The sequence below is a fragment of the Felis catus genome, chromosome C2, assembly GCF_018350175.1.
Source record: "Felis catus isolate Fca126 chromosome C2, F.catus_Fca126_mat1.0, whole genome shotgun sequence".
NCBI lineage: Eukaryota > Metazoa > Chordata > Mammalia > Carnivora > Felidae > Felis > Felis catus.
In genome coordinates, this window is record NC_058376.1 from 154405188 (window position 1) to 154418204 (window position 13017).

At 45.0% G+C, this 13017-nt stretch overlaps 1 protein-coding gene across 29 annotated transcripts in view; it reads right to left on the minus strand.

Moving 5' to 3' along the window:
- The window catches only part of ARPP21 (cAMP regulated phosphoprotein 21), a 155461-nt gene that overhangs the window by 80584 nt on the left and 61860 nt on the right, over positions 1-13017 (minus strand). For 20 of the 29 annotated variants that reach the window (XM_023260783.2, XM_019810985.3, XM_019810984.3 and 17 more), the window contains 2 exons: positions 8259-8367; positions 6217-6318 (listed from right to left, as the gene is read on the minus strand). The exons of 3 other annotated variants lie outside the window; for them this stretch is intronic. In XM_023260783.2, coding sequence (XP_023116551.2) covers positions 6217-6318; positions 8259-8367 — 211 coding nt within the window. The remainder of the gene's footprint in view (positions 1-6216; positions 6319-8258; positions 8368-13017) is intronic. 6 more of the 29 variants (XM_011286317.3, XM_011286315.3, XM_019810979.3 and 3 more) reach the window with 1 other exon arrangement.

Below are 13017 nucleotides of genomic sequence, written 5' to 3' on the forward strand. Positions count from 1 at the left end.
AGACGTTCTGGATGTACCGAAGGATCCCAATTCCTTGCCTGATTTTAAAGCTACTTTTCCCCTCCAAGAGGAAAAGAATGAAGAAACATAGGAACCATGTTTTGAAAAAGTGGAAGCAGAAAAGGGAAAAATTGGTTAGAGTTAGAAGCGTAAACCATTCTCATTCAGCACACAAGTCCTTTCCCATCGGGGCGTCTCCAGGTTACAAATACATTTAGCCCGCTCGACATCAAGGTCAGAAGTAGAGGGATGTGAATGAGCTACTGGTTTATTCCGGGGCTGCGGAGATGCGGCCCCCGACCAGAGCCAAAAGGCTGGTTCAAATCAAGGCAGAAAGCGTGCGCTGAGCACGATCAACCTGAGATCGGACAGTCAGAGGACCACAAACCTGCAATCGTTACCTGGGAATGACAGACTCTGGTGAAATAAACAGATAGGCTGCAAGACACCGAAGATTGAAGACATGCCCTCAACCCATTTTAGGAGGGGGGGAGGGGACGCGGAGGCAATTGAGAACAAAATGAAGTTAATTCGGAAGAACGATGCCAAGCTCCGTCTAATGCTCTGTTTTGTTTTTCACCCAGAAAAAAAAAAAAAAACCAACAACGTGACTTTCTTCTTAGCTTCTGTCCCCCTAGCTATCACTGCTCTTCTCTCTCGTGTTGAATACACTCGCAGGGAAGGGAAAATTCTATTATCATTATGTGCTGGGGAAAGACAGATCTGATTCAATTTGAACAAGGAGAAAAAGAGAAGTCGAAGCAATATAGTGCAATGGTCCTCTAACATAGTGACTGTGTTTAGGAATTCACCTAAAACCGTTTTCAAAGCACTGAGTTGCTAAACATAAATGTACACCCCGCATTCTATGTGCAGAGTTTCTAAATGATGAATAAGTGGCCTGCTCAAGGGATCACTCGAGACCTAACAGGTCCGGTTCAAGAGAAAATGAAACTACAGTAAATAAGGACCTCTCAATATTGAATTCTTAAATTCAATGATCAGCTAATGTAACCACTACTCAGAGAGGCAAGCAGGATATTGGTTTCTCTGTACATTTTGGTGGAGAAGTCATTTCCTTCCACTAAATCAAAGGGCTAGCTTTGGACCTAACGTGCTTTCCTCAGTGGTCTGAGCGTCTCAGCGAGGGCACCTCTAGAACCATTTCTCTTTTAACCTTTGTGCGTTTAACAGACATCCTGAAAATCAAGCGCAAAGCATCTTATTGAACAAAAAGAAAAAAAAATCCGATTAAAAAAAAACTTGACAGAAAATCTTTCTTTTTAATTCGATGTTTATGTGCATAAACAAAAACGAGGACGATCTCTGTACCACTGGCATCATTCCTGCCAAGATCTCTTTATAGTAAGCAAAATATTCCATCGTCTTTGCCTCCTTTCGCTTGGTTTTACTCCTGGTTTGAGTCAAGTCATGGAACTAATGGTCTCGGGTACACATTCCGAGCTCCATAGTCTCCGACTACTCAGCTCACGTGGTTGGAAAGAGGTCAATCACGTTTATGCGGTTCATGCCGGGTATTGGCATGACACTCTCCTTCTTTGAAGGAGTTGATCAAAGACATACTGACCTCTTCAGACTCATTAATCTAGTCGTATTCGGGGGAAAGTTAAGCTGCCCTAACTCTTTGAATTAAAAAAATAATAATAATAATAAGGCACCTGCAAGTCAAAGATAACTTTCCCAAAAACGTATCTCAAGAGCATTTTCCAATGTTTGTGCAAAGGTCCTAAAAATCTACCACATGATCCTTCTGCCACATTTGCAGAAATAGGACAGATACGGTTACGGGCCATGATTCAGTAGCTGATGAAAATAAACTTTTTGAAAAAGTTATGCGAATAACTTGCAAATTTAAATAGCAGAGAAAGACAAAATTGTCATAGTAATTAAGTGCAGCTTTTAAAGCTGTCACTTATATGCATTCTCAGATATAAAGGGCTCTTTTTTAATTTTTAAGGAGAAAACGATTTTGCCTAATGGGTTACAGGATTCTCTCCCACACCCCACCCCAATCTGGGTGCACCACACGCCTTCTCGTCGGTTGTCACAGAAGAGGGATCCCAGTACGTGCTAGGAAGACCGTGGATGAGCTCCTCCAAGAATCTCTACTTATATATAAATATCCTTCAGAAAGCATCCTCCAGGCAAAACACGTCTTTCCCAAATACATTGCTTTATCAGCGTAACCTTGCCAAAGCCAGCAACATTGCATTGAAGTGATCATAAAATAAGCTGAAATTCTTGCCAAAGGAAACAACAGTTATATTTCAAATATCTCTGACTACAAAAACTCACTTATTTTTTATTTGAGAACTAAATTGCAGTGTGCCCTGACTTACAACAACTTCATTGTCAAATAACAAATGTGTCCTATCTCAAGCCACCCGAATTCTCAAACTATATTTGAAATTAGTTTTCTAGAAAATCCCCAAATAATCTGTATATTTTGATTGTGGACCTACATAAAAAAAGCGCACGCTCACGCACGCACATACACGCGCACACACACACACACACCCCTTAGACACCAAGATACACTTGTAAACTATTCAAGAACACTACTCGTTTTCCCAAATAAATTTTAATTTTGCTGAAGTGTAAGTACCGGGGAGTATTTCTCTGTGACTCTATTATAACTTCCAGCAGGAAAAAATACATAAATATGTCCATATTTGAACCTGTTTGAATAACTCCACTGCTTAAACAATAATTGGTTGGCAAAGGCAGTTGCTTTCACGACCTCAGTTCTTAAATTACGAAGACACTAAATTAAAGGCCAGCTAAGAAAAAGACTGTATGTTTGCAACTTAGATTCCTTATGCTGGATTCTTTGCATCGGTTTTACAACTGACTTACTATATTTGATTTATTACCTTGTGTACCTCAACAATCTAGAGAGCAGAAACGGTCACTTGGGAATCCGGAGTTACATCAATTAAGTCTCTCTAAAATGTTTTTATGTATGTGGTAAGGAAGATTTATTACTGCATGTATTCAAGAAAGTTCGTATCGCTGGTTACGTCTTTGCGTTTGCGTTAATAAAAGATACAGTGACATCTTGTTAACTCAGGGTGGCCCCCGATGATCCCTGCCTCTGGGCGTTCACGTTTTGTAGTACCTCCCACACGGCACCGCGTTTGGTCTGTGTGTCCAACCGAACACCGCAGAAGGCAAGGTGTCAGTTCCAAGATTAGGTTATAAGAGACTCTCGCTGCCACCTTGGGCTCTTTTTCTCTTGGATCACTGGCTCTGGGGTAGTTACCATGTCTTCAAGACGCTCCGTAGCCTATGGAGAAGCCCACATGGTGGGAACTGAGATCTCGGTACATCCAGCCAGGAACTGAGGCCTGCCAATAACCACAGGGGTCCGTCAGAAGACCACAGTCCCAGCTGACAGCTTGACTGTAACCTCACAAAAGACCGTGAGCCAGAACTGGCCGGCCAAGCTACTCTCAGTTTCCTGACCCACAGAACTTGCGAGGCAAAAAGCGTTTTGTTTGTTCTAAGCTGTCAAATTTGGGGATGGTTTGCTGAGTAGCGATTAAGAGCGAAAACACAGGGAACACCAGCCTTCGGACTGCATTGTTTCTCCAGAGCTGCAGGCCTAGGAAGACAGGCATCAGGCATCGTTTCTCCCTCTAGGAGAGCGGCTTTGAGCCTTTTAAGGGTCATGAAAACTTATAAACAATCCGGATCTTTTCCTTACAAAAATGTACCCGCACTCACAGACATAATGTTTTGCAGATGACGTCAGGAACTGGCTTTAATCTCTGAAGCCTGCCTGTGAGTATCCTCCGGGTACAGGATACCAATGAAAAATAAACCCACCCCAGAGATCAGGTGGAAAAGTAGTGCCAGAACCAACCGGGCAGGGGCCCCACCTGAATTACGAAAGCCGGAGTGCTGGTCACCGGAGAGCCTATCAGAGGAGCTCACACCTCTACTCCTGCAGAGGGAAGGAGCCACCGCATTTCAAAGAAGGCTGCCGAATGGCTGGCGTCATGAATTGGAAAGGCTATGGCAATAGCTTGGCATTTAGGCCTTCCCACACTTCAACCTGCTTCTGCTTTTAAAAAATATGCTAATTCGGCAGTTAGTCATAGAGGCTCGGAACAGCAGCTTCGCCTCTAGTCTGCAAGTCGAGACCCGGGTTCCTTGCTGGGGCTGTAGGGAAATACGATGTGTACGAGGGGTTACGGGCCCCCCCCCCTCCCGCCTGTGATGACCTCTCTGGGGACGTGGCCACGTGCACACGAAAGGGCAGCAGCCCGAGAATCACCCTCCTCGCAGGCAGGCATCAGGGCTGGTTCTCTGTTTGGCAATGCGGCACGGCAGTACTTTGAAAGAATACCACGATGTTTGTAGATTATCTGGGTGATTAGGATTTGCTTTGCAACACAACTCATTCATAAATTTTACGACTTGCTAGAATGAGAGTCAGAGGGAAGTGTGCCTGTGTGTGCGTGTGTGTGCGCGTGGCAGGCAGGGGGAGAGAAGGACGGGCAGAGAGGAAGAAAGAAAGAGAAGAAAGGACAAACTAGCCTTCAGACAGCTCTCTCTCTGTGAAGCTCATCGGCCAGGCACAGGCTCGCTGCCTTCCGGTCCACCGGGGGCACCACCCCCCCCAGCTAGCCTGGCTACACCACCTCCAAGCCCCTCATTGCTCTATCCTTGGATCCAGGAAACACGATGAAAAGCCTACCATGGGTCGGGCTGCGCTTTGTGCCATCAATAACTCTGACTGTCCGAAAAGCCTAAGGAGTCCACACATACGCAGAATATTCTAGACTTGCACGTGGACAACGTCCTTCTACAGCCACCTCCACCCGCCTGTCTCCCACTCTGCCAACTCCAGAGCTCTGAGCCAAATCATCCGATCACTAAAATTCTATTTCCCTGCACCCGTGACAGGCAGCGGCGATCTAGAAGAGAGAGAGGCAGCCCGTGTAGACAGGGAAGAAAGGCACCGTCGGTGGGGTCGGAATTGCCTCTGCGGTTTTCTGTTGAAGGCGCCAGCGTGCTCTGGAGGACCAGGGAAACTGGCTGGGGCCCGAAAACTCCAAGGTCAGAAGGCCTCTCCATGCTACGCAGTGGAGCCTAGGTCTCTACGCTGGCTTGGCAATGGCCTCCAGAGCAAAGCCCGACGGGAGGCGGGAGGCCCAGCTAAGGCCGCAGGAGCCACGAGGAACTACACAAAGCAGCTCACACCTTTACTTCTGCTGAGGGAAGAGCCGCGACATCTCCGGAGGCCGCCAAGTGACGGCATCGAACGCAAAGGCTAATGGCACCTGCTTGCCCTTTTCGCCTTCTTGCATTTAAATCCGGCTTTGTAAAAATCACTTTTTCACTTTCATTTAATTTCACTGCATTTTATTTTGGCCACGGGCAGGGGGGCGGGGGTCAAAGGAAGATAAATCCCCACCACGTTTGCTTTGCTGGGATTTGAACAGAGGAAATCACTCTATGGTTATTCCCTTGACGAACCGCTCACAGACCTGATCTGATCTGAAACTGAGGGGGAAGAGGAGTAGTCTCATTTAACTCGGATACAAGACAACGCCTGTACCTGCGAAGAAGGCAGAAAATTCTGTGTTTACGTATGCGATTCACAGAATCTTCTTTCTTTTTTTATATATGTCTTCCCTCTGCACGACCTTCGTATTAAAAAAGACAACACTGGGCCGTCTGCGGGCTAACACAGATGTGAAGGCATTTCTTCAAATTTGGCAACTTCCGGGGGGGCCTGGGTGGCTTTGTCAGTTGAGCATCCGACTTCAGCTCAGGTCATGATCTCACACTTCGTGGGTTCCAGCCCTCCAGGGCTAGAGCCTGCCTCAGATTCTGTGTCTCCCTCTCTGTCTGCCCCTACCCTGCTCATGCTTTGTCTTGTCTGTCTCTCTCAAAAAGAAACAAATGAACATTTAAAAACATTAACAAGAAAACAATCTGGCAACTTTGCTCTGTACTCAGGATCCATTCTACCGACCGGAATCACATCGGTGCCCCCCCTTCCGTCATAGCCTTCCGGAACACAGGCAACCCTGGGCCACTGTTCCATCACTTCCCTGCACTAAGGTCTTCCTCCAGAAACACCTCTGATATGCTGCAGTTCGATCTGTCCCTGGCTCCGGCTTCCTGAGTCCTGCCAGCTCGCTGTCCCCAGACACTAAAGAGGCAATTAAAACAGCTACTCACATCGTGTGCAAATATTCTCTCCCTCACTCTCTGATACTCCTCTTCTCTCTCTTCAATTGATTTACTTCGTCTGTCATCTCTAAATGGATGCACTCTGTTTTGCTGAACGGAAAGAAAGAAATCAGTACGGTTATCCAAGTTGAGCCGGTGCAAATCTGCAGTTAAGCAACCGTCAGCTGAGAATAAGAAATGTTCGCTTAAACAAATGGAGCATGAAGAGTGTCCTTCCCTCGGGGCCCGGAGGAGGCTGGGCCGGTGTGCGGGGTGCGTGCCTAACACGAGGAGGCAGTTGTCTGCGGCTCCTGCTTGCCTCCCCGCCCGACGCACGGAGGCCAGCGGTTTCCAGCATGAGAGCACCTGGACGTGTGTCCGGTGTGCAGCCAGTTCAGCTGGGACGCGGGCCACAGGGGTGGACTCCGTCTCCTCTGCTAACTAACCTGCGCGTTTGGGACTCTTCAGGCGAAAGCGGGATGTTGAGCACGCGGCTAGTTCAAGGCGGCTAAGGGAAGACGTGGCTGCGAACAGTTGGGTAGCGGGAACAGTACCGGGAACAGTTGGGAACGGAACAAGGGAAGAAAGAAGGTAACGGGCAGAAAGGAAACTGTGGGCATAGTGTCTCCGTGTTCTAACCGGTGTTTTTCCTTCCCTCGGTGACTGATCCTGCACCCTGCGTTTGGCACAGGAAGTAGACCCTGAATTTGAAGGGTCTGAATTTGTTGACGAGGGTCAACACCAAGGAATCTAAAGGCACCATCCAAAGAACCCAGCATGAGGACTGTTCTTTTTCAGCCCTGGACCTGTGTCCCTGCCTGCGTCTCAACTCCCCTCCCCTCCTATTGTCCCATTCCTCACAAAAGGCTCTGCACTAACCACCTTCATCCGTTCATTCAACAAACACCCACTCAGTACACGACACAGGCACATGTCTCGGAGTCGATGGGAGCTGCTTACAGCTCCATGGTGGTGGCGGTGGGGGTGCGAAGAACCGAGATACGGGTGAAGAACGGGGATCTTTTTTTTAAGTGCGTCAGAGATGCGCGCACTGGCTTAGTGACTCACAGAGTCATTAAAATGATAACTTGGGGGAGATGCAAGATTGTCTTACCTTCAAGAATTCTAAAGCAAAGTCTATTTTCAAAAAAATCTATTTGGATTGTCAGAGACACAATGGGCGATTGAGGTGGCAGCAGATAACTCTCTCCCATCCGTATTATTGTTTTAACTTTATTTTCTTTTGTCATTCACTTAGTTAGCTATCTTCCTGATCACCCCGGATCCCAACTCCCCCACCCCCAATAACCCCCGTCTGGAGAAGAGATTGAGCAAATCTCTCTACCCTTGCTGAAGTACCGTGAATCCTTACTCTAGGACAAGGTAATGTTTTGTCACAAGCAAAATACACAAAAGGAGAATGTTCTGCTACGGTTCATGCAAAACAAGCAGACAGTTTACATGGGCAGTAAAACGTGGGAAGGAGAAGGGGTGGAGGGGAGACTAAAACACGAACTCGATTCCCTTGCGTGAAGACTTATTTTAGGAGAGTTGCAAAATCCACCTGTCCTCACCATAACAAGGTTTGTTCTTTACGGCTACACCAGTTGGTCATCGGTCCGTATTGAGAATCCAGCTGAGTGTGCACAACTGAAGGACAAAGCTGTGGGAGCGGAATTACTGCCATAGTTACACAGGCATCTGGAAATGCGATGACAAAGCTTTTCCCGACACCTCGGGCCAGTGGCGTCCCAACCCCGCACCCCCCTCACCAACACATGCTGCAAAAGCTGTGCCAAGCACCCCCCATGCAGCCCGACACACAGAGCCATTGCTGAAGCAATCGGGACAGATTTTCTCGGCTACCCACTGAATGCCAAAGGGGGAGCGAGGGAGGCAAGGAGGTTAGAGAGAGGACAGTCGCCTCGGAGGCGGGGGGGGGGGGAGGGGGGGGTTGGGGAAAGGGGCCGGGGACAACAGAAGGACAAGAACATAAGTCAGCCCACCTTCAAAAACAACAACGTCAGCCACTCTCAAACTTGAGAACCAACCTGATTGTCTTCTTTATCAATACTAGAGTTATCTCGCTTCAAGATAAACCGCTTCTGGGATTCTTCACCTTTTTCATCTTTTAAATGTTCACAAAACCTTTGCTCTGGTCTGCCAGCAAAGTAAAACATATCAATAAAAAAGTTCTCGCCCCTGGTTCAAGTCATTTTCTCAGTGTCGCTTTTTCCCCCACAGTGGCATTCAACTTAAAAAAGAAGCTACAGGTGGTCTGGGCACCAGGACTGCTGGCATTATACAGGTGGGTAACAACGGGGTCACCTCACGGGGGGTGTCGTCAGGATACCGTTTGTGGCTTCGAATTCGAAGTCTTGTTGGCTGCGTGTTCCTCACCACGGCTGAAGTGAAGAAAACACTTTTCAGGCCTGAACATGTATAGCGTATGGGTGTGTGTTCTTTCGTTATTTTGACCTCCATCATTCCTGAATGCAGTCAAGTTCCCAGCCGTATTGTCAAACAAATACGTATGTTGAGAACTTGGGCAGACCACGTTAATTCACCAATGTCTGCGACAGGAGGACAGGTCTTGTCACATCGTCCCTCTCAAGAGCCATCAGAATCCATAGTGAGAGTGGATCACCTATAAATTACTTCCATCTTTCCCCATGACAAACGCTCTGGAATCTGACTCCAGTAGAGTCTGACATCCTTGACCCTGTCTTGTAAATCAGTGCAGTAATTGGGGAAACTGGACATATTTAGTTTAAACAGCTTAATGGCTGATTAGCAGGGGGAAAATGCTCCAAGCAGTTACACGCTATTGATTAGTCAATTGATTTCTTTTTTGTAGGTCCTCTTAATCATTTTGTATTATTACTGGAAAGGGCCCCATGTCCTTGTTAATTTCCCACACTCGTCACCGCATGCCACAGAACTCAATGAATGGCTTGGGCATGGGTTCATCCCCAGAGGACGTGCTAAAGTGTTTGTCCCACGTTTAGAAGGAGTTGTAATTGATGACTCTCATTAAAGCCCCTCTGCCATGGCTGATGGATTACTTCTGAAGCCCAGTGGGTCTCCTCTATCTCTACGGGGTTCATTACGCATTCAGTTATTGGAAAGCGCCTTCACACTGGCTGTTGTTTAATATGGCTGACCAGTAATTAAGGGAATCTCATAGTGTCCCTTCTCGCTCCAAAAGAAGCAAACGGCACGTTGAAAACAAAGGGATCTTTTTCAGTGTATGGCTCAACTCCGGATGGGATGCGTCTTTTTCTTAAATACGTGTACGTGAATCATACTGGTATCGGTGAGCAGACACTACCAGAAAGTCGGAACGATACCAGTTACAGCTTCCGGAACTGTGTGTAATTTTTGCAAAGGGTCAGCATCGTCTTTCTCAATCCTTACAGGACAACTCTGAGGCAGGAAGAACAAGTATTTTACGCTTCTTTCATAGATAGAGAAACCATCCCCCAGTGATCCTTTTGACTGCAGGTTTATAGATTTTCCCAGCAAGCCACAGGCCTCAAACAGCCTCTTCACATCCTTGCAGAGATGGGATGGGATTCGGTCGCTCTGCTTACACGGCACACAGTGGGCCAGAGGCCCTCAAGCCCCACAAAGAAGAACTAAAAAGCCCGCATCACCTCACCCAAAAGATCAATGTAAATGTTTTCCACCAAAATTAAAATGTAAAATATAGTAGAACAAGCCATCTGGAAGTGCAAATATGACATTTTAAAATCGGAACGCCAAGAGAACAAAGTAAACTTGCACTTTACAGTGCAAAGGCCATTTGCAGTGGAGAAATTCAACATGGTTTGGTGTTGGTCACCGCACGCTTCTTATTCCGCTGGACAGTCTTACAAGGTTAGCGTGAGTACTCACAGGCCACTGTCCACGATTACGGTTCTCCGGGAATTTTTTTTTAACATTTAAAAAAATTTTTTTCTAACGTGTATTTATTTTTGAGACAGAGAGAGACAGAGCATGAACGGGGGAGGGGCAGAGAGAGAAGGAGGCACAGAATCTGAAGCAGGCTCCAGGCTCTGAGCCATCAGCCCAGAGCCTGACGCAGGGCTCGAACTCACGGGCCGCGAGATCGTGACCTGAGCCGAAGTCGGACGCTTAACCGACTGAGCCACCCAGGCGCCCCTCTCCGGGAATTTTTTTAAAGCATCCTAAAATTGTCAGCCGACACTTGGATGTTACAGTGTCTTTTTCTGTGGCAAGCAAAACTGGATATCAACTTAAATACAGACGCTGACTATATCCATGCTAAGAAAAATCTCTCCTGATATTCCTGAACTCTGCTGCCTGGTGAATTCCAGTAGATGAAATGCTTTGCTTGCTGCTAAGTTTACAGATCCATTTCTTGGATTGGGTGCTAATAGCCTGTAACTGTTCATTTAGATAAAAAGTGGTCTGGGAAGGTGAACTTTTCGAGTCAGGAGCATAAGGTGAATTTGCTTTAGATGAAGTCCTTCTTTAAGAGGAAAACCATTTTGAGATTTCAGCATACTAACCAGGGAGAGAATGTGCGTTCCATGTGGGTTGAGACCTTGTTTTTTCAATACTTAATTCTTAGTGTCTCACACGGTGCCTGGAATACGGGAAGCATTTGGTTGAATAAATAAACTAATCAATGTGTGAATGAATGAAAATTTAATAGCGCTATATAGGAATCACTGGAGTTCAGGGACAGATCAAAGAGTCGCTGAATCAGATATGCAGTCATAAATTTTTAAATTATAAAACAGAACAAGAGAGAGTTTGGTTAGTAGGAGCATAAATTCAAATTTAGAACATGAAGAAGATCTTTAAAAATAAAATTTATGCTTTGGTTCAAGTTGACAAAAAAGAATCATGTTACTTAAAAAAATAGGTTTTAAATTTTGAGGTTCTTTTGGGAAGAGAGGTGGAAATGAGAATCTCAGCATCTCTAGTTTTGAAGCTTCTGGTTCACAGTGTCATTACAGTTACAAGAGCTATTCAAGCATTAGTTTTTGAAATTTCATTTGCATTTTTTCATGGTGCTGGTTGATTTGTTTCTCATAGCAGCACATGTTTAGGAAAAAATATATCCATCCCATCAGAAAAGAATAATCAAAGGACCTGGCTTTAATCAATAATGCAAATGTGATTTAGAGCAAGAATATTTCTCATTCTAACATATACGTTATGCAAAGTGCAGTCTCCATAATAGCTTTTCAAAAAATATCTTGTTTATTTTTTTTCAAACTTGAGAACCTACTAGTTAGTCCCAATTATTCGTATTTTCATGATTCTCTGAAAATATGTTGAGTGATTATAAAGTAACCATTTGAAGTTTGGGCAAAAAGAAAAAAAAAACACTTAGTAAGATTGTCCCAGGTTGATTTTATCGAGAATTATCTATTACTCTAGCGCAAAAGGGCAATTTGCAGTTTAAACTCATGCAGACTAAAGCATACACCTGAAGCACCGCATGTGATTAAACTACAAATTACCGGTAATGCACCATTATATTAGAGCTTTTAAAAACCCTTTTTACCACTAATTTAACATCATAGCAATGTTATTTCTTAACCATAAAATGAGTGGAACTGAAAAGATATGATGGCCCTTTGTCTAAAATGGGAACGGATAACTTTCAGTGTATCACTATGAGAGTGGAACTCTAAGACAAACTCCTCAAAGCTGCAAAAGGTCATGGTATTGATTAAATTCATGATAACTAGAGTTTACTGCGTATCTCACAGCCATGCATAATAACACACGCCTCACTGTTCCTTCCTGACGGACTTTAGTCCTTGAGGTGTTATTTCTGGTGTTCTCCGTATCATCATCAAAAAGCAAAGAAAAGGAAGTTAGCGTTTCTTCTTGATGAAAAGATCGTTTCTTCTTAAGGTACAGTTTGTAGTAGATACCAACCACGAATCTCATTGCTCGTGCGTGGGGAACAGTACTGGCGTTTCCAGCCAGGGTCCTGGCATCCCCAATAGAAACCCTGAAAACTTCGAATTACGTCCTCATTGTTTCTTATTAGACACAGCTCATCAACTGAGAGGCAGTGCGGCTGAGTGAAACACCCAGTAAGACATTCAAACTCTGTCTTCTGGTCAATCGATGACGATTTTAGGCTCCCCCCACCTCTTGAAACTTAAAATAGATGAGCACTCATTATTATTTTCAAAAATCTTTTTGATCTGGAAATATTTTACCGCCTGGTACTTGAGATGAAATTTATTACTTTTCTTGCAAAGAGTTAAGCTTAATCCCTCTCCCCCCCACTCTATACACACACAGATGAAGAATTCAATTCTACTAAACATGGACGGGGCTCAAACGGAAGCCTTTGAATTTCATACCGAATAACTGAAAGACAGTCATCAATATGCATAAGTATCTTAACAAAGAAAGGTTTCTGTGCACAACAGGATAAAATATTTTGATGGTGTAAGACACCTATCAAAAATATTTTAATAGTCGAACAGATTAGAGGAGCTTAAGAAGCACTTTCCCTCAATACTTTCAAATCTCCAATTAAAACATTTATAGCTGATGTCTTTTATTTCAAAAATAAAGTGCTACGTCCTTCAACTAGTTCGCAATTTGCTACATCCCTCTTCAACTCTTTCACAATTTCCACCGCCATTTGGTCATTTTACACCATCCTATTCTCTCTTAAATGAGAGCACACCTTGCAAACCCCACAAACGCGGTGCTAAGCATCCGGCTTCCAACATCTTTCAAGCATCTTGCCAACTCATGTTCTCAATTTTCTATGTGTCTGACAAATTCATTTTATTCTTCTCTGTC